Raw genomic sequence first — 18333 nt, 5'->3', positions numbered from 1 at the left:
CTTGGAGCTGTGTTCAGAGCTTGTGCATTAGCAAGCAGCTGCAATGTGGTTAGTTTCTTGCATTTATCAAAATAGCACGTGCAATCACAAAGCCTCATCAAGGGCTTTCATGTTCTTCACTCTCTGGGTATTATTTGAGGTGTAAAAGCATTTTTATACCAACAGGCAACATTATGTAATGGCTGCATTATGAACACTCAAGGTTTCCAGTGCCAGCAGCTGCCACAAGTGAGCTTTGAATGTATTTAATCAATGAACTATGAATCAGGTTAGGGAGCCCGTAAACATAAATAAACCCAGAAATTTAACTTTCCCTTCATTGCAGGACTGCTGATACCTAATGTGATGGATCGCACACTGCTTGCACTGAGCCCAATGCTGGAGTCGCTGGTGCTATTAAACGTCATGTCTTCCAGGCTCCACCATCCATCAGAAGAGATTGCTTGGAAATGGTTTGTCAGAGCTTGACTCACTGCTTTTGAAAAATCATCCCATGATGTCTGTTTGCGAATATTTAAAGCACATATTGTGTTTTCACATTCAAAGTCATCGGCACTGTAGTTGCCTGGTTCAATCTCACCCACTGAAATCCTTAAGGGTATTTTAAGAGCATCTGTTGGAAGAAAAAAAAAAAAATTAGGTAAAAGAAATCCTGATAGGAAGTAAACCAGCAAAAATTTTACACAAAAAAGAAACAGATATAAACATTTTGAAAACAAAGCAAAGGCCAGCCATCCTTTTTAAACATCAAATGAATGTCTGTTTATTGGAGTAAATTTTGGTCTCCCAATCTCTTCATAGTTTCTTTGGAATCATGTTGCTTGAGCTCTTTGTCTATTTGGCCGGTTCTACTTCCTGATTCCTTTGCTGGGCCAGATTCTCATATTCTTTCAAAAAATGTCAGAGGAAACTGGAGCTCTCTCTTGACCCTGAACTCTCAATTGCCCTTTCTCCTCATCTTCCTTGAAAACATCATGAAGAAGAGGGGTTGTTGCTGAATAGGTCAGTGTGCTGAGGACAGTGGCTTCAGGCTCACAGACTTTGGGCTTGGCCTCAGGATCACCTTCTACTAGCCATGTGTCCTTGCCTTACGTGCTCTATGCCCCAATTTCTCTATAAAATGGAAGGAAGGCACAAGTGAGTTGCTATGAAGAGTAAATGAATTTGTGTTTGGAGGGGCTTTAGCACACTACTAGTATAACACATTATCTGTTAACACACTATCTTACAAGAACTAGTAGGTACTTGATAAATGGTGAACAGTGCAGTAGAAGCTTTTAAAATGATCCTTCCAATCTCTCTGTGATACCAACTGAGGTATTCCCCCAGGTGGGCAGCACCCATGTACTTCTGTTCTCATGAACTGAATTATATGCAAGAGCCACTTGTGTTTAGTCCAAATCTTCATGTCTGTTGAACACAAACTCTAATTAGTAAATTAAATATTCCAGATACTGAAGAAATGAGTTCCTACTTCTAGAAAATCAGAACACTTTTTAAACTGAACAAAGGAGCTGCTATAAAAGTTTTTAATGTGACATGGATGACACGGCTAAATAAAATTAGAAAAAAATTTAAATGTCTTGAGACAGATATTGTCATTAGTTTGCTTCATAAATATGTTTAAATTCTCAAACACTAGAAACCACAGATGAAACATTAAAGGTGTGATCTGTTCAAGTAAGAATACATGGCACTTTGATCAGGAGAACTATATTAATATGAAGAGCTTCACCTAAAAGTTGATGAAAGAATTACTTGGTGTGTTTTAAATTAAAACAAAATGTTTAAAAATATGTTATTTTTATAATCCCCTTCTTAAACTTTTCTTCTTTTTCCATTAACTAACCAACCTTTTGTTTAGTTGCTAAATCTTATCTGACTCATTGTGACCCCAAGGACTGTAGTATGCCAGGCTCCTCTGTCCTAAACTATTTCCCAGACTTTGCTCAAATTCATGTCTGTTGAGTCAGTGATGCTATCTAAACATCTCATCCTCTGCCACTGCTTTCTCTTGGTTTGCCTTCAATCTTTTCCAGCATCAGGTTTCTCTTGTGGCTCAGCTGGTAAAGAATATGCCTGCAATGAGGGAGACCTAGGTTCGATCCCTGGGTTGGGAAGATCCCCTGGAGAAGGCAAAGGCTATCTTCCAGTATCCTTTCCTGGAGAATTTCGTGGACTCTATAGACCAAATTCAGAATTAAATTGAAGAAAGCAGGGGAAACCACTAGACCATTCAGGTATGACCTAAATCAAATCCCTTATGATTATACAGTGGAAGTGAGAAACAGATTGAAGGGACTAGATCTGATAGACAGAGTGCCTGATGAACTATGGACGGAGCTTCGTGACACTGTACAGGAGACAGGGATCAAGACCATCCCCATGGAACAGAAATGCAAAAAAGCAAAATGGCTGTCTGAGGAGGCCTTACAAATAGCTGTGAATAGAAGAGAAGCGAAAAGCAAAGGAGAAAAGGAAATATATAAGCATCTGAATGCAAAGTTCCAAAGACGGTAAGGAGAGATAAGAAAGCCTTTCTCAGCGCAATGCAAAGATAGAAGAAAACAACAGAATGGGAAAGACTAGAGATCTCTTTAAGAAAATCAGAGATACAAAGGGAACATTTCATGCAAAGATGGGCTCGATAAAGGACAGAAATGGTAGGGACCTAACAGAAGATATTAAGAAGAGGTGGCAAGAATACAAAGAACTGTACAAAAAAGATCAACCCAGATAATCACGATGGTGTGATCACTCACCTAGAGCCAGACATCCTGGAATGTGAAGTCAACTGGGCCTTAGAAAGCATCACTATGAACAAAGCTAGTGGAGGTGATGGAATTCCAGTTGAGCTATTTCAAATCCTGAAAGATGATGCTGTGAAAGTGCTGCACTCAATATGCCAGCAAATTTGGAAAACTCAGCAGTAGCCACAAGGACTGGAAAAGGTCAGTTTTCATTCCAATCCCAAAGAAAGGCAATGCCAAAGAATGCTCAAACTACCGCACAGTTGCACTCATCTCACACGCTAGTAAAGTAATGCTCAATATTCTCCAAGCCAGGCTTCAGCAATACGTGAACCATGGACTTCCAGATGTTCAAGCTGGTTTTAGAAAAGGCAGAGGAACCAGACATCAAATTGCCAACATCCGCTGGATCATGGAAAAAGCAAGAGAGTTCCAGAAAAATATCTATTTCTGCTTTATTGACTATGCCAAAGCCTTTGACTGTGTGGATCACAATAAACTGTGGAAATTTCTGAAAGAGATGGGGATACCATACCACCTGACCTGCCTCTTGAGAAACCTGTATGCAGGTCAGGAAGCAACAGTTAGAACTGGACATGGAAAAACAGACCTGTTCCAAATAGGAAAAGGAGTACATCAAGGTTGTATATTGTCACCCTGCTTATTTAACTTATATGTAGTGTACATCATGAGAAACGCTGGGCTGGAAGAAGCACAAGCTGGAATCAAGGTTGCTGGGGGAAATATCAATAACCTCAGATATGCAGATGAGACCACCCTTATGGCAGAAAGTGAAGAGGAACTAAAAAGGCTCTTGATGAAAGTGAAAGAGGAGAGTGAAAAAGTTGGCTTCAAACTCAACATTCAGAAAACTAAGATCATGGCATCTGGTCCCGTCACTTCATGGGAAATAGATGGGGAAACAGTGGAAACAGTGTCAGACTTTATTTTTGGTGGCTCCAAAATCACTGCAGATGGTGAGTGCAGCCATGAAGTTAAAAGACTCTTACTCCTTGGAAGGAAAGTTATGACCAACCTAGACAGCATATTCAAAAGCAGAGACATTACTTTGCCAACAAAGGTCCGTCTAGTCAAGGCTATGATTTTTCCAGTGGTCATGTATGGATGTGAGAGTTGGACTGTGAAGAAAGCTGAGCGCCGAAGAATTGATGCTTTTGAACGTGGTATTGGAGAAGACTCTTGAGAGTCCCTTGGACTGCAAGGAGATCCAACCAGTCCATTCTGAAGGAGACCAGCCCTGGGTGTTCATTGGAAGGACTGATGTTGAAGCTGAAACTCCAATACTTTGGCCACCTCATGCGAAGAGTTGACTCATTGGAAAGACCCTGATCCTGGGAAGGATTAGGGGCAGGAGGAGAAGGGGATGACAGAGGATGAGATGGCTGGATGGCATCACCAACTCAATGGACATGAGTTTGGGTAAACTCCGGGAGCTGGTGATAGACAGGGAGGCCTGGCGTGCTGCAATTCATGGGGTTGCAAAGAGTCGGCTATGACTGAGCGACTGAACTAAACTGATTTTCCATGGGGTTGTCCAAAGAGTCGGACAGGGCTGAACAACTTTCACTTTCACTTTCCCAGCATCAGGGTCTTTTCCAATGTTCAGCACTTCCCATCAGGTGGTCAAATACTAGAGCTTCAGCTTCAGCATCAGACCTTCCAGTGAATATTCAGGGCTGATTTTCTTTAGGATTGACTGGTTTGATCTCTAGGCAGTCCAAGGGACTCTCAAGAGTCTTCCACAGGACCACAGCAGGAAAACATCAATTTTTTGACAGTCACCCTTTTTTATGGTCCAACTCTCACATCCATACATGACTTATGATTTTGGGAAAATCACAGCTTTGACTCTATGGACAAAGTGATGTCTCTGCTTTTTAATACACTGTCTAGGTTTATCATAGCTTTCCTTCCAAGGAGCAAGCATCTTTTCATGACTGCAGTCACCATCTATAGTGATTTTGGAGGCCACGAAAATAAAGTTTCTCACTGTTTCAAAAGGACCAGATGCCATGGTCTTAGTTTTTTGAATGTTGAGTTTTAACCCAGTTTTTTCACTCTCCTCTTTCACCCTCATCAAGAATCCCTTTAGTTCCTCTTCACCTTCTGCCATTGCCATTAGAGTTCTATCCTCTGCATATCTGAGCTTATTGATATTTCTCCTGGCAGTCTTGATTCCAGCTTATGATCCATCCAGCCCAGCATTTTGCGTGAGGTACTCTGCATGTGTACATGCTAAGGTGCTTCAGTTCTGACTCTTTGTGACCGCATGGACTATAGCCTGCCAGGCACCTCTGTCCATGGGATTCTCCAGGCAAGAACATTGGAATGGGTTGCCATGCCTTCTTTCAGAGATAGAAACCCTATCTCTTATGTCTTTTGCATTGGCAAGCAGGTTATTTACCATTAGCGCCACCTGGGAGGCCCAGTACTGTGAATAGAAGTTAAATAAGCAGGGTGACAATATATAGCCTTGACATACTCCTTTCCCAATTTTGAACCGGTCAACTACTCTGTGTCCGGTTCTAACTGATGCTTCTTGACCTGCATACTGGTTTCTCAGCAGACAGGTAAGGGAGTCTGGTACTCCCCTCTCTTTAAGAAGTTTTAACAAACTGTTGGGATCCACACAGTCAAAGACTTAACATATCAATGAAGCAGAAATAGATGCTTTTTCAGGAATTTCCTTGCTTTTTCTATGATCCAAAGGATATTGGCAATTTGGTCTCTGGTTCCTCTGCCTTTCTAAATCCAGCTTATACATCTGGAAGTTCTTGGTTCACATACTCTTGAAGCCTAGCTTGAAGAATTTTGAGCATAACCTTGCAAACATGCAAAATGAGGGCAACTGTACAGTAGTTTGAACATCTATGGCATTGCTCTTCTCTGGGGCTGGAATGAAAATTAACCTTTTCTAGTCCTATGGCCACTGCTGAGTTTTCCAAATTTGCTGACATATTGAATGCAGCACTTCAACAGCATCATTTTTTAGGATTTTAAATAGCTCAACTGGAATTCCTTCACCTCTACTAGCTTTGCTTGTAGTAATGCTTCCTAAGGCCCACTTGATTTCACACTCCAGGATGTCTGGCTCTAGGTGAGTTACCACACCACTGTGGTTATCCGGGTCATTAAGACCTTTCTTGTACAGTTCTTTGGTGTATTCTTGCCCCTTCTTCTTAATCTCTTCTGTTTCTGTTAGGTCCTTACCATTTCTGTCTTTTATCATGCACCAACCTCACATGAAATATTCCCTTGATATTTCCAAGTTTCTTGAAGTGATCTCTGGTATTTCCCATTCTATTGTTTACTTCTTCACACTGTTCATTTATGAAGGGCTTCTTATCGTTCCTTGCTATTCTCTGGAACTCTGCATTCAGTTGGGTATATCTTTCCTTTTCTCCTTTGCCCTTCACTTCTCTTCTTTCTCAGCTATTTGTAAAGCCTCCTCAGACAGCCACTTTGCCATCTGCATTTCTTTTTCTTTGGTATAGTTTTGATCACTAACTCCTGTACAATGTTATGAACCTCTGTCCATAGTTCTTCAGACACTCTATCAGATCTACTCCTTTGAAGCTAGCCATCACCATCACTGTATAATCATACGGGATTTGATTTAGGTCATACCTGAATGGCCTAGTGGTTTTCCCTACTTTCTTTAATTTAAGCCTAAGTTTTGCAATAAGGAGCCCATGATGTGAGCCACAGGCAGCTCCAGGTCTTGTTTTTTTGCTGACTATATAGAGTTTCTCCATCTGGGTCTGTGAAGAACATAACCAATCTGATATTGGTATTGACCACCTGATGATGTCCACGTATAGTCATATCTTGGGTTGTTGGAAAATGGTATTTACTATGACCAGTGCATTCTCTTAAGAAAACTCTTATTAGCCTTTGCCCTGCTTCTTTATTTTGTACTCTGAGGCCAAACTTGCCAGTTATTCTGGGTCTCTCTTGACTTCCTACTTTTGCATTCAAATCCCCTATGATGAAAAGACATCTTTTTTTGGTGTTGGTTCTAGAAAGTCTTGTAATTCTTCATAGAAGCAGTCAGCTTCAGCTTCTTCTGCATGAGGGGCTGGCACATTGGCTAGGATTACTGTGATGCTGAATGGTTTGCTTTGGAAATGAACTGAGATCATTCTATCATTTTTGAGATTGCACCGAAGTATTGCATATTGGACTCTATGAGGGCTACTGCATTTCTTCTAAGTGAGTCTTGCCCACAGAAGTAGATGCAATGGTCATCTGAATTAAATTTGCCCATTCTTATCCATTTCAGTCACTGATTCCTAAGATGTTGATGTTCAATCTTGCCATCTCCTGCTTGACCACGTACAATTTACCTTGATTCATGGACCTAACATTCCAGGTTCCTATGCAATATTGTTCTTTACTGCATCAGACTTTACTTTCACCACCAGACACATCCACAACTGAGCATCATTTCTGCTTTGGCCCAGACATTTCATTCTTCCTGGAGCTATTAGTAATTGCCCTCTGCTCTTCCTCTGTAGCCTATTGGACACCTTCTGACACAGAGGGCTCCTCTTCTGGTGTTGTATCTGTTTGCCTCTTCATACTGTTGACTGGGTTCTCTTGGCAAAAAATACTGGAGTGGGTTGCCACTTCTTCCTGCAGTGGACCACATTTTATCTTAACTCTTCACTATGACCCATTCATCTTGGGTGGCCCTGCATGGCAAGGCTCATGGCTTCACTGAGTTATGAAAGCCCTTTCACCACAAGAAGCCTGTGATCCATGAAGGGGAAATGACCAACTACTAGATTTTATTTTCAGTCTTTACTCAACAGCTTCCAACATAACTGATCTCTCTGCTCTTCAATTCACTCCTCATGGATTTCCTCACACCTCACTGGTCATCCTCTAATGTTGTTCCTTTGCTGGCCCCTTCCCTGTTTGAAGACTTCTTAATAATAGAGTCTGGCAAGGCTCATTTATTTCTCTTATTTTTTCTATCTGTGTTCACTGCCTTCATAACCTAATCCAGTTCCATGACTTTAAAAACTATCTCTAGACTGCTGATTCTCAGATTTGTAAACCCAGCTCATACCCATCTTCAGAATTCTTGCTTATCTGATACCTCCTACAGAGACACCCTAACAGATGTCTCAAATTCATAATTCAAAATGTAACTCCTGATCTTTGTCGACAAAATCAGCTTCACCCACAGCCTTTCCCTTGACAGCTGAGGGCAACGCTATACTGCCAGTTGTTCAGGCTGAAAATCTTGGGAGTTATCCATAAATCCCCTCTCTCGTACTTCACAGTCAGTGATTAGGAAGTTCTGTTGGCTTATCCTTAGCTATATCCAGAACCCACATGTCCTTATCTACTACGATCCTGAACTGAGAAGTCATTACTGGCTATATTAGGCCTGTGACTTCCTGGTTGATTTTTGACAAAGCAGTTCGAGACACCATTATAATGTACACCATTCTTATTAGGGACATTGCCAGGATTCACTTTCACAATTATTATGAGATTCCTTTGATTTTATCTTTTCTTAGTAACCATTTAAGCAATTTTTTTGGAATATACAATGTTTTTTGTTTTGATTTACAATTTGATTTACAATTTGATTACAATTTGATTTACAATGTTGTATTAGTTAGAAGCTCATTTATGTCTAATAAGTCGATAAAAGCAAATTCTATCATGAAATAGCTAACAAATATCTTTTTTAATAGGGTAGGATTGCTTACAATGTTCCTAAATTTAAAAAATGACAGAAATTCTTAAAAAAAAAAAAATTGTACACCAGGTCCCATCACTCCTATGCTCAAACACTGAAATAGCTACCTTAAGTCCCCAGAATGGCTCCACCCTCCTGCCCTCCTGTAAATTCTTTGATCTGTCTTCCTATTTCCTTCCCTCACTCATTCCAACCCGGTCATGCAGCCCTGAGTGCCGTTCCTCAGACACACAGATAGGCTCCTACTTGTTAGGGCATCAGTCCACTTGACACTCTGCCTGGAAAGTTCTTACCTGAGCAATTCTCAGAGCTACCCCTTCCTCACCTCCAAGTGTCTGCTCAGATGTCTTAGTGGTGAGGCTACCTGCCTATCATTTTAAAAATTGAAACCTACCCTCTCACTCCCCATCCCTCTTGGTCTTTTATGTAGCACATATTACCATCTCACATACTATATAATGAATCATTTCTTATGTTTATTGTTCATTTTCTGTCTCAATGTTAGAATGTAAGCTCAAGACCAACTACTGAGAGGGCTGGCTGACTGGACGGGGTGAGTGATCATCCTGCATAAGAGGTCAGACTATTTCATTTGATCTAGCACTCCAGGTCGGTAGGTGCCCAATATACTACTGAAGATCAGTGGAGAAATAACTCCAGAAAGAATGAAGGGATGGAGCCAAAGCAAAAACAACACCCAGTTGTGGATATGACTGGTGATAGAAGCAAGGTACAATGCTGTAAAGAGCATTACTGTATAGGAACCTGGAATGTTAGGTCCATGAATCAGAGCAAACTTGAAGTGGTCAAACACGAGGTGGCAAGAGTGAACGTTGACATTCTAGGAATCAGCGAACTAAAATGGACTGGAATGGGTGAATTTAACTCAGTTCCGTTCAGTTCAGTCGCTCAGTAGTGTCTGACTCTTTACGACCCCATGAACCGCAGCACGCCTGGCCTCCCAGTCCATCACCAACTCCTGGAGTCCACCCAAACCCATGTCCATTGAGTCAGTGATGCCATCCAACAATCTCATCCTCTATCATCCCCTTCTCCTCCTGACCTCAATCTTTCACAGCATCAGGGTCTTTTCAAATGAGTCAGCTCTTTGCATCAGGTGGCCAAAGTATTGGAGTTTCAGCTTCAACATCAGTCCCTCCAGTGAACACCCAAGACTGATCTCCTTTAGGATGGACTGGTTGGATCTCCCTGCAGTCCAAGGGACTCTCAAGAGTTTTCTCCAACACCACAGTTCAAAAGCATCAATTCTTCGGGGCTCAGCTTTCTTCACAGTCCAACTCTCACATCCATACATGACTACTGGAAAAACCGTAGCCTTGACTAGACAGACCTTTGTTGGCAAAGTAATGTCTCTGCTTTTTAATATGCTGTCTAGGTTGGTCATAACTTTCCTTCCAAGGAGCAGGTGTCTTTTAATTGATTCAGATGACCATTATATTTACTATTGTGGGCAGGAATCCCTTAGAAGAAATGGAGTAGCCATCATAGTCCACAAAAGAGTCCGAAATGCAGTAGTTGGATGAAATCTCAAAAATGACAGAATGATCTCTGTTCGTTTTCAAGGCAAACCATTCAATATCACAATAATCCAAGTCTATTCCCCAACCAGTAACGCTAAAGAAGATGAATGGTTCTATGAAGACCTGCAAGACCTTTTAGAACTAACATCCAAAAGAGATGTCCTTTTCATTACAGGGGACTGGAATACAAAAGTAGGAAGTCAAGAAACATCTGGAGTAACAGGCAAATTTGGCCTTGGAGTACAGAATGAACCAGGGCAAAGGCTAATAGGGTTTTGCCATGAGAACGCACTGGTCATAGCAAATACCCTCTTCCAACAACACAGGAGAAGACTCTACACATGGACATCACCAGATGGCCAACACCAAAATCAGACTGATTTATTCTTTGCGGCCAAAGATGGAGACGCTCTATACAGTCAGCAAAAAAAAAAAAAGACCAGGAGCAGACTGTGGCTCATATCATGAACTCCTTATTGCAAAATTCAGACTCAAATTAAAGAAAGTGGGGAAAACTAATAGACCATTCAGGTATGACCTAAATCAAATCCCTTATGATTATGCAGTGGAAGTGAGAAATAGATTTAAAGGACTAGATCTGATAGAGTGCCTGATAAACTATGGACAGCGGTTAGTGACACTGTACAGGAAACAGGAATCAAGACCATCCCCAAGAAAAAGAAATGCAAAAAGGCAAAATAGCTGTCTGAAGAGGCCTTACAAATAGCTGTGAAAAGAAGGGAAGCAAAAAGCAAAGGAGAAAAGGAAAGATATAACCATTTGAATGCAGAGTTCCAAAGAATAGCAAGGAGATAAGAAAGCCTTTCTCCACGATCAATGCAAAGAAATAGAAGAAAACACTAGAATGGAAAAGACTAGAGATCTATTCAAGAAAATTAGAGATAGCAAGGGAACATTTCATGCAAAGATGGGCTCAATAAAGGACAGAAATAGTATGGATCTGACAGAAGCAGAAGATATTAAGAAGAGGTGGCAAGAATACACAGAAAAACTGTACAAAAAAGATCTTCATGACCCAGATAACCAGGATGGTGTGATCACTCACGTAGAGCCAGACATCCTGGAATGTGAAATCAAGTGACTTTAGGAAGCACCACTACGAACAAAGCTAGTGGAGGTGATGGAATTCCAGTTGAGTTATTTCAAATCCTAAAAGATGATGCTGTGAAAGTGCTGCACTCAATATGTCAGCAAATTTGGAAAACTCAGCAGTGGCCACAGGACTGGAAAAGGTCAGTTTTCATTCCAATCCCAAAGAAAGGCAATGCCAAAGAATGCTCAATTGCACTCATCTCACATGCTAGCAAAGTAATGCTCAAAATTGTCTAAGTCAGGCTTCAGCAATATGTGAACCGTGAACTTCCAGATGTTCAAGCTGGTTTTAGAAAAGGCAGAAGAACCAGAGATCAAATGGCCAACATCTGCTGCGTCATCAAAAAAGCAAGAGAGTTCCAGAAAAACATCTATTTCTGCTTTATTGACTATGCCAAAGCCTTTGACTATGTGGATCACAATAAACTGTGGAAAATTCTGAAAGAGATGGGAATACCAGAGCACCTGAGCTGCCTCTTGAGAAACCTGTATGCAGGTCAGGAAGCAACAGTTAGAACTGGACATGGAAAAACAGACTGGTTCCAAATGGTAAAAGGAGTACGTCAAGGCTGTATATTGCCACCCTGCTTATTTAACTTATAGGCAGAGTACATCATGAGAAACACTGGGCTGGAAGAAGCACAAGCTGGAATCAAGACTGCTAGGAGAAATATCAATAACCTCAGATATGCAGATGAGACCACCCTTATGGCAGAAAGTGAAGAACTAAAGAGCCTCTTGATGAAAGTGAAAAAGGAGAGTGAAAAAGTTGGCTTCAAACTCAACATTCAGAAAACTAAGATCATTGCATCCAGTCCCGTCACTTCATGGGAAATAGATGGGGAAACAGTGGAAACGGTGGCTGACTTTATTTTGGGGTCTCCAAAATCACTGCAGATGGTGAGTGCAGCCATGAAATTAAAAGACGCTTACTCCTTGGAAGGTAAGTTATGACTAACCTAGACAGCATATTAAAAAGCAGAGACATTACTTTGCCAACAAAGGTCTGTCTAGTCAAGGCTATGGTTTTTCCAGTGGTCATGTATGGATGTGAGAGTTGGAGTATAAAGAAAGCTGAGCGCTGAAGAATTGATGCTTTTGAACTGTGGTGTTGGAGAAAACTCTTGAGAGTCCCTTGGACTGCAAGGAGATCCAACCAGTCCATCCTAAAGGAGATCAGTCCTGGGTATTCATTGGAAGGACTGATGTTGAAGCTGAAACTCCAATACTTTGGCCACCTGATGCAAAGAGCTGACTCATTTGAAAAGACCCTGCTGTTGGGGAAGATTGAGGGCAGGAGGAGAAGGGGATGACAGAGGATGAGATTGTTGGATGGCATCACCGACTCAATGGACATGAGTTTGGGTGGACTCCGGGAGTTGGTGATGGACAGGGATGCATGGTGTGCTATAGTTCATGGGGTCGCAAAGAGTTGGACTCGACTGAGCGACTGAAATGAACTGAGCCCTCCAAATTCACACACCCGCAAGTGAAACTTTCACAGCATGTGCTGAGAAGCATATACTCTTAGAGCTAGAATGGAATCAAAAGGTTATCTTCCTAGACAGGCAGGCAACCAGATATTGAAAGATAACTGACCTGCCTACATTCACACAGTCAGCTAATAGCAAACTAGTTGGCCATGATTTTTTTTTTTGTACCATTCTAGTCTCATGTCTAGATGTCTAGAAAGGTAAAGATAATCTAAGTCAGAAGAAAAAAAGCAGTGATTATTAAATATTGTCCAAGGTCAAAGATGAGAAAGAGCTAGCACTGTTTCAGTAATTCTGTAAAAAGCCATTCTATATGGAAAAATAAAAGTATCCCATTTATAATCAGTGTTTCTATAGCAGCTAGTGTTGAATGGAAGTTAAGAAGAGAATGAGAAAACTGAAGCTGTATCAGTATCTTCCTCACAGTCCCAGAAGCCCCTGCATGGTGGATGCAGGACAAGCCACGCAGCTGCACAGGCACTCACTCAGATTCTCCAGCAGGTGCTTGCAGTCATCAGTAGCAACATCGTGTGCGGTCCGATTACACTTATCTCTTCTTTCCGGTTCCAGCCCTCCGTGCCTACACAAGACTTCTAGGCAGTTCTGTGAAGACAAGAACTCCATTACCTCCTGTCCAAATGAATCAACTCAAGTGAAAACTCCAAGGGAAGATTCAGTGGCCTGTAGCAAGCCAAAAAGGAATTCTCAATCAGAAGCTTATTTCTTTTCCAACAACCCAAATATACAGATTAATCTAAACACTGTCTCCAAGTGAAAAGCAAAGAGGGCTTCATTTACATGTGATTCACAGGATCAAAACACTGCTGCTCTTAGAACAGCCTCTTAGGTTTCAAGAGAAAAAACTGGCTTACTAATCACTCAGTTTGCAGAGTGCCATTAAGGAAAAAAGACTTGGGCAGACACTATCCTTTTATGGTAATCTGGAAATACAAAAAGACTTCTGCTACAACCGAATGCCCAGCGTTGTCTTCTAGACCAGGTATTGTCTTCCTGGTCATAAAAGTGCAGAGTTCAAATTCTGTCCCAGAGTCCTTGTAACCACAAATATATTTTGGATCTTATGTTGTCTTATTTTTTATTTGAAAATTATATGTAAATACCATATTGACTGAGGTTTTAGAAAAACACTCTCAATAGACATGGAAGTTACATGCCCTTACTTTTTAAGTTTCTTCTGTATTGCTCCAGGGAGTCTCCACTCAAAAGGTATCACTAGCCTTTGAGGTGAAAGGTCTTGGTTTTCCAAAGTTTTTCAATTCAAAGTGGTAGACAGACAATATATATATATATATATATATATATATGCAAACATTTTCAAGTAAGTGCATGGCAGGATACTACATTGGGATATTTATCAAGGAGCTCTGCTATTTCAACTTCTATTACTTCCTGATTTGTCTCCTGATTTCCCATCAAAGTAAGCACAAAATGGAATAAACCAGAAACCATGAAAAGGAACTAACAACCAAAACAAGCACTGTTCTTTTCATCACTTCCCTACACGTACACACACACTAACACACACACACACAGGCTTTGGGCTGACTTTCACTTTTGACAACACGGTAAACTAGGCAGTCTGAACAGCTTTCCCTATTCTTGCTGTAAGATACTTTTTTTGTGTGTTTTATAAAACATGTTTTCCTTATTGATGTATAGTATCTATGTAGAAAAGTACATAAATACGTGTGAAGCTTGCAGAATTACCACAAAGTGAACATACTTGTGGGAGGAGTACTCTGGAAGTCCCCTTAATGTTCCATCTCAACCACTAATCCCTCCTTTCTCCTCACAAAGGCAGCTACTATTATGATTTCTAAGATGGGAAGTCCACTTAGCCTGTTTTAAGAGTTTTATATAAATGGCACCATATTACAGGTACACTTTTATATCTGGCTTTTCATTCACCATAATGCTATAAAATTCATATATGTATTAGGAATAGTTATAATTCAATTCATCCTATTTTAAAATTACTGTGTATCACATGGATATACCACAATTCATCTCTACTCTTGTTGGTGGACATTTGGGTTCTACTATGGACATTCTGATACGTGTCCTTTGGCAGACACAGGTACACGTTTCTATTGGGTATATATACAGAGTCGGTCTGCTGGGGCACAGGGTATGCACATGTTCTGTATCTGTGTATACTGCAAAGAGCTTTTAAAAGTGGCTATACCAAACTCTACTCCCACCAGGAGTATATCTGAGTTCCAGTTGCTTCCTATTGCCTCCTAAATATATTTTAAATGCAATCATAGTCCACGAGGAAATACAAGGAATGCATAAGGGTCAGAAAGAAAAAGAGTAAGCTGAGATCACCAAGTAAGCGAAATATGAAAAGGAAGCCAGTGCTGATTTAATATAGGGGCTCTTTTTGGATGCTGAGGGGGTGGGAGACAAGGCTTTGGTACCTGCAAAATGGAGGAGCTGAGCCAGAGGACCTTTGAATAAAGAAAATCTGTTTGCCTGCAAAGGGATTAACTGACAACGTTTATCACTGCTGCTGTTGAGGCTGGAGGGATCTCCTCTAAGAATCAAAGTCTGGCTTTCATAGGTCTGGGGTTCAAGTTTTAAAAAATCACTAAGCTTCCGAGATCAGACAAGATCGGGCGCCTTTAGTGTTTCAGGTTTAAAAATAAAATAAAATTAAAAAAAAAAAAAAAAGAAAAAAAAAATCACTAAGCTAAGAAATGAACTAAAAACTAAGCCAAATAAATAAATAATAGTTTTTATCCCATTGATATTACTAATTTGTACAAAATCAGTAAATGCATGAGAGTTAATGAAATTGACTTAAATGAAAGATTCAAGCAGAATGCAATCTGAGCACTAAACTTCACGAATTCTCAGATGATAAGAGACAGAAATAATACATTTATTACACAAGTTAGTACTTGTAGCAAAAACAGGTTAGAGGTAAAACAGACCTGGTGTCTTATCCTGCCAATATAAATGATTTTTATCTGACTTTTGGTACATCATTTAACATTCTTCTGCTTCAGTTTCCTTATCTGTGTCTCATATATCTATATTTCATAAGGTTGTTGCTGCTGCTAAGTCACTTCAGTTGTGTCCGACTCTGTGAGACCCCACAAGGCTCCGCTGTCCCTGGGATTCTCCAGGCAAGAACACTGGAGTGGGTTGCCATTTCCTTCTCCAATGCATGAAAGTGAAAAGTGAAAGTGAAGTCGCTCAATTGTGTCCGACTCTTAGCGACCCCCATGGACTGCAGCCTACCAGGCTCCTCTGTCCATGGGATTTTCCAGGCAAGAGTACTGGAGTGGGTTGCCATTGCCTTCTCCACATAAGGTTGTTAGGTGATTTAAATGAAAAGATAGGTAATTTATATTCTCGGCACATAAAACACTCAATATTTATTAGCTTGCTGTATTTGTTACAATCAACATAATCATCACCAATTAGAAAACAGCCCAAGTATTCAGGTAAGTGGTGAGGAATTATAGCACATCAACAAATGTCACAATTCTAGGTGATGTTAGTTTAAATTAGAAACAGAAATGATAAAAGATGCAACCAAAATTTGCAAGATTCAAGACCACCTATAAGGTGGGTTGTATATAATTATTATAGTCAGGCAGATCAGTAGGCAATAATCTAAGCAGTGGCTTTCTCTATAAGGATGCACAGAATGTAGGAAAGATAGCAGGATAAGGCATATCCAAATGGGGCCACAACTGTGAATTTCCCAGCACTCTGCTGAGCTCCATGGGGAACACAAAAATGAGAACTTTACCTAACCGACACTTAACAACAGCAGCTACAAAAACTATTCAAGCACATACTAAGTGCCAGGCACCGTTACAAGACTGCACACGTATTTAGTGCTCATCAAACCTCACAACGTTATGAAACAGGTACTAAGCACCTGCGTGCCAGGAGCTGTGTCAAGACCCCAGGGTTGTGACGATGAATAAGGTAACAGTTCTGTTTCTCCGGCAGAAACATGACATATTGTCAAGAGTCATGAGAAAAATACGCAGGAAAGGGGGCCTATGGAAGTGAGGGGCAAAGTTTTACTCAGCAGAAGAAGAAGCGGGAAGGGTAGAGAAAAACATCTAAGCTCTCTCGTTGATGGGTGGGATCTGAGCGGAGAGAACAAATGCTGTGATGCCAACTGCTGTTTCTGGACACGGATTCTCAGGGGACTTAAACTGGGCAGGCTGTTCCAAGGAATGTAGAGCAAGTAGTCCAGATGAATAAGTCTAAGTCAAAGTGCTATTAACCACAACACAGATACACGTCTCTAGTGAGCAGAGACTTGTTAAAAGACAGTGGGCTTTGGTTTCGGCTTCTATTTCCACTCACATCCCAATCGCCAGAACTTAGGTAGGCAGCCATGGTCATCTTCCAGGAAGCTGGAAAATGTAGTCTTTATTTGGGGCTGAACTCTGAGAGGTTCGTTATTGTAGAAGAGGGGAGAAGGGATGTTTAGGGTTAATGAACCACCTCTGTCAGTGGCCTTTAAGAGCTGAGAAGAAAGGTACCAGTGCCAGGCAGACTAAGGAGAACACCCAAGTCCAAAGAGCTAGAGATAAGATCCAGCTCAGAGCAGGAAACTTGAGAGACTGAGCTTGGGCAGAGGGAGTGGGAGGGAATTCAGTCCGCAAATGCACAGGTGAGGTCCAGCACACACATCAGGAACAACCTTGGGATGTGGCTGTGCCCCCTGCTGGGCAGAGCAGGGGAGATGGAGAAACAACACGATGGGTAACAACAGCTGAGGAAGCAGAGATTTAGGGGGGAGACAAAGGTGGCTGGAGTTAGCCAGGAAGGGCTGAGGGTAAGAGAGCATGACTCTTTGCAGGAGACAGGATATGTCTGGGTAGACAAGTGCCATGATCAACTCAGTTCTGAAAACCAACTAGTGAGTTTGGAAGACATACTGAAAAACAAAGTGACAGAAAGAAGACCGGTTAAGAAAGAACTGTCATAAAATTTACTCATTTACTCCTTGATTCAACAAACGTTTAGTACCCGTGGGCCAGAGGCTGCTGAGCACAATATATATAATGATGAAAGTGATTTTTTTGGAGGCAGTGGAGAGGGAAGGGGGTATATAAATAATTCCAGTAAAGAACAAGCTCCCTAAGTGAAGTGTGAAGAGGTACCCTGGGAGCAATGAATTCCTGGAAGCCAAGACCTAAGCTGAGATGTTTTCCAGGCAGGGAGGGGTCAGGACAGAAGGGGCCATTTGGGGTAATGGGAACAGCAGATGCAAAGGCAGGGAGAGGAGACGGCACAGGATGTCTGCAGGATTCGAGCAGAGAGCACAGGGGAGAAGGAGCCAGGAGTGTGCTGGTGCGAAGAGGCTGAGGCCGGAGCTGGAAGGGACCTGACTGTCATGTACAGGGCTGGCACTCATCCTAGAAGTGACAGAAAGATCAGTTATCCTTGGAAAGATGAGGGGTAAAATACACAACCAACTAGAAAGGTCTCTCTCAAAGCAGCATAAAGGAGGTGGTGAGACTGGAGATGGGGAGACCACAGCAGCCTATGCAAGTTCAGACAGCCTGTGATGAGGGCTCCCCAAGGGACATCCTGGAATGTGTTTAAAAACACAGCCTCCTCTTTGTTCATGCACTCATTTATAAAGGAATAAAATCTAGAATTGTATCCATCATTTGAACTCAGTAACTTAGCAAGATGGA

At 41.3% G+C, this 18333-nt stretch overlaps 1 protein-coding gene across 6 annotated transcripts in view; it reads right to left on the bottom strand.

Annotated features, from left to right (window-relative positions):
- Positions 1 to 18333, bottom strand: part of CTTNBP2 (cortactin binding protein 2) — a 474139-nt gene that overhangs the window by 47954 nt on the left and 407852 nt on the right. For all 6 annotated transcript variants that reach the window (XM_044946625.2, XM_044946624.2, XM_006071487.4 and 3 more), the window contains 2 exons: positions 13120 to 13237; positions 338 to 613 (listed from right to left, as the gene is read on the bottom strand). In XM_044946625.2, the coding sequence (XP_044802560.2) occupies positions 338 to 613; positions 13120 to 13237 (394 nt within the window). The remainder of the gene's footprint in view (positions 1 to 337; positions 614 to 13119; positions 13238 to 18333) is intronic.

This window comes from Bubalus bubalis, chromosome 8, assembly GCF_019923935.1.
Source record: "Bubalus bubalis isolate 160015118507 breed Murrah chromosome 8, NDDB_SH_1, whole genome shotgun sequence".
Lineage (NCBI taxonomy): Eukaryota > Metazoa > Chordata > Mammalia > Artiodactyla > Bovidae > Bubalus > Bubalus bubalis.
The sequence above is the reverse complement of the archived record's forward strand: the minus strand, read 5'-3'. Positions and strand labels throughout refer to the sequence as shown.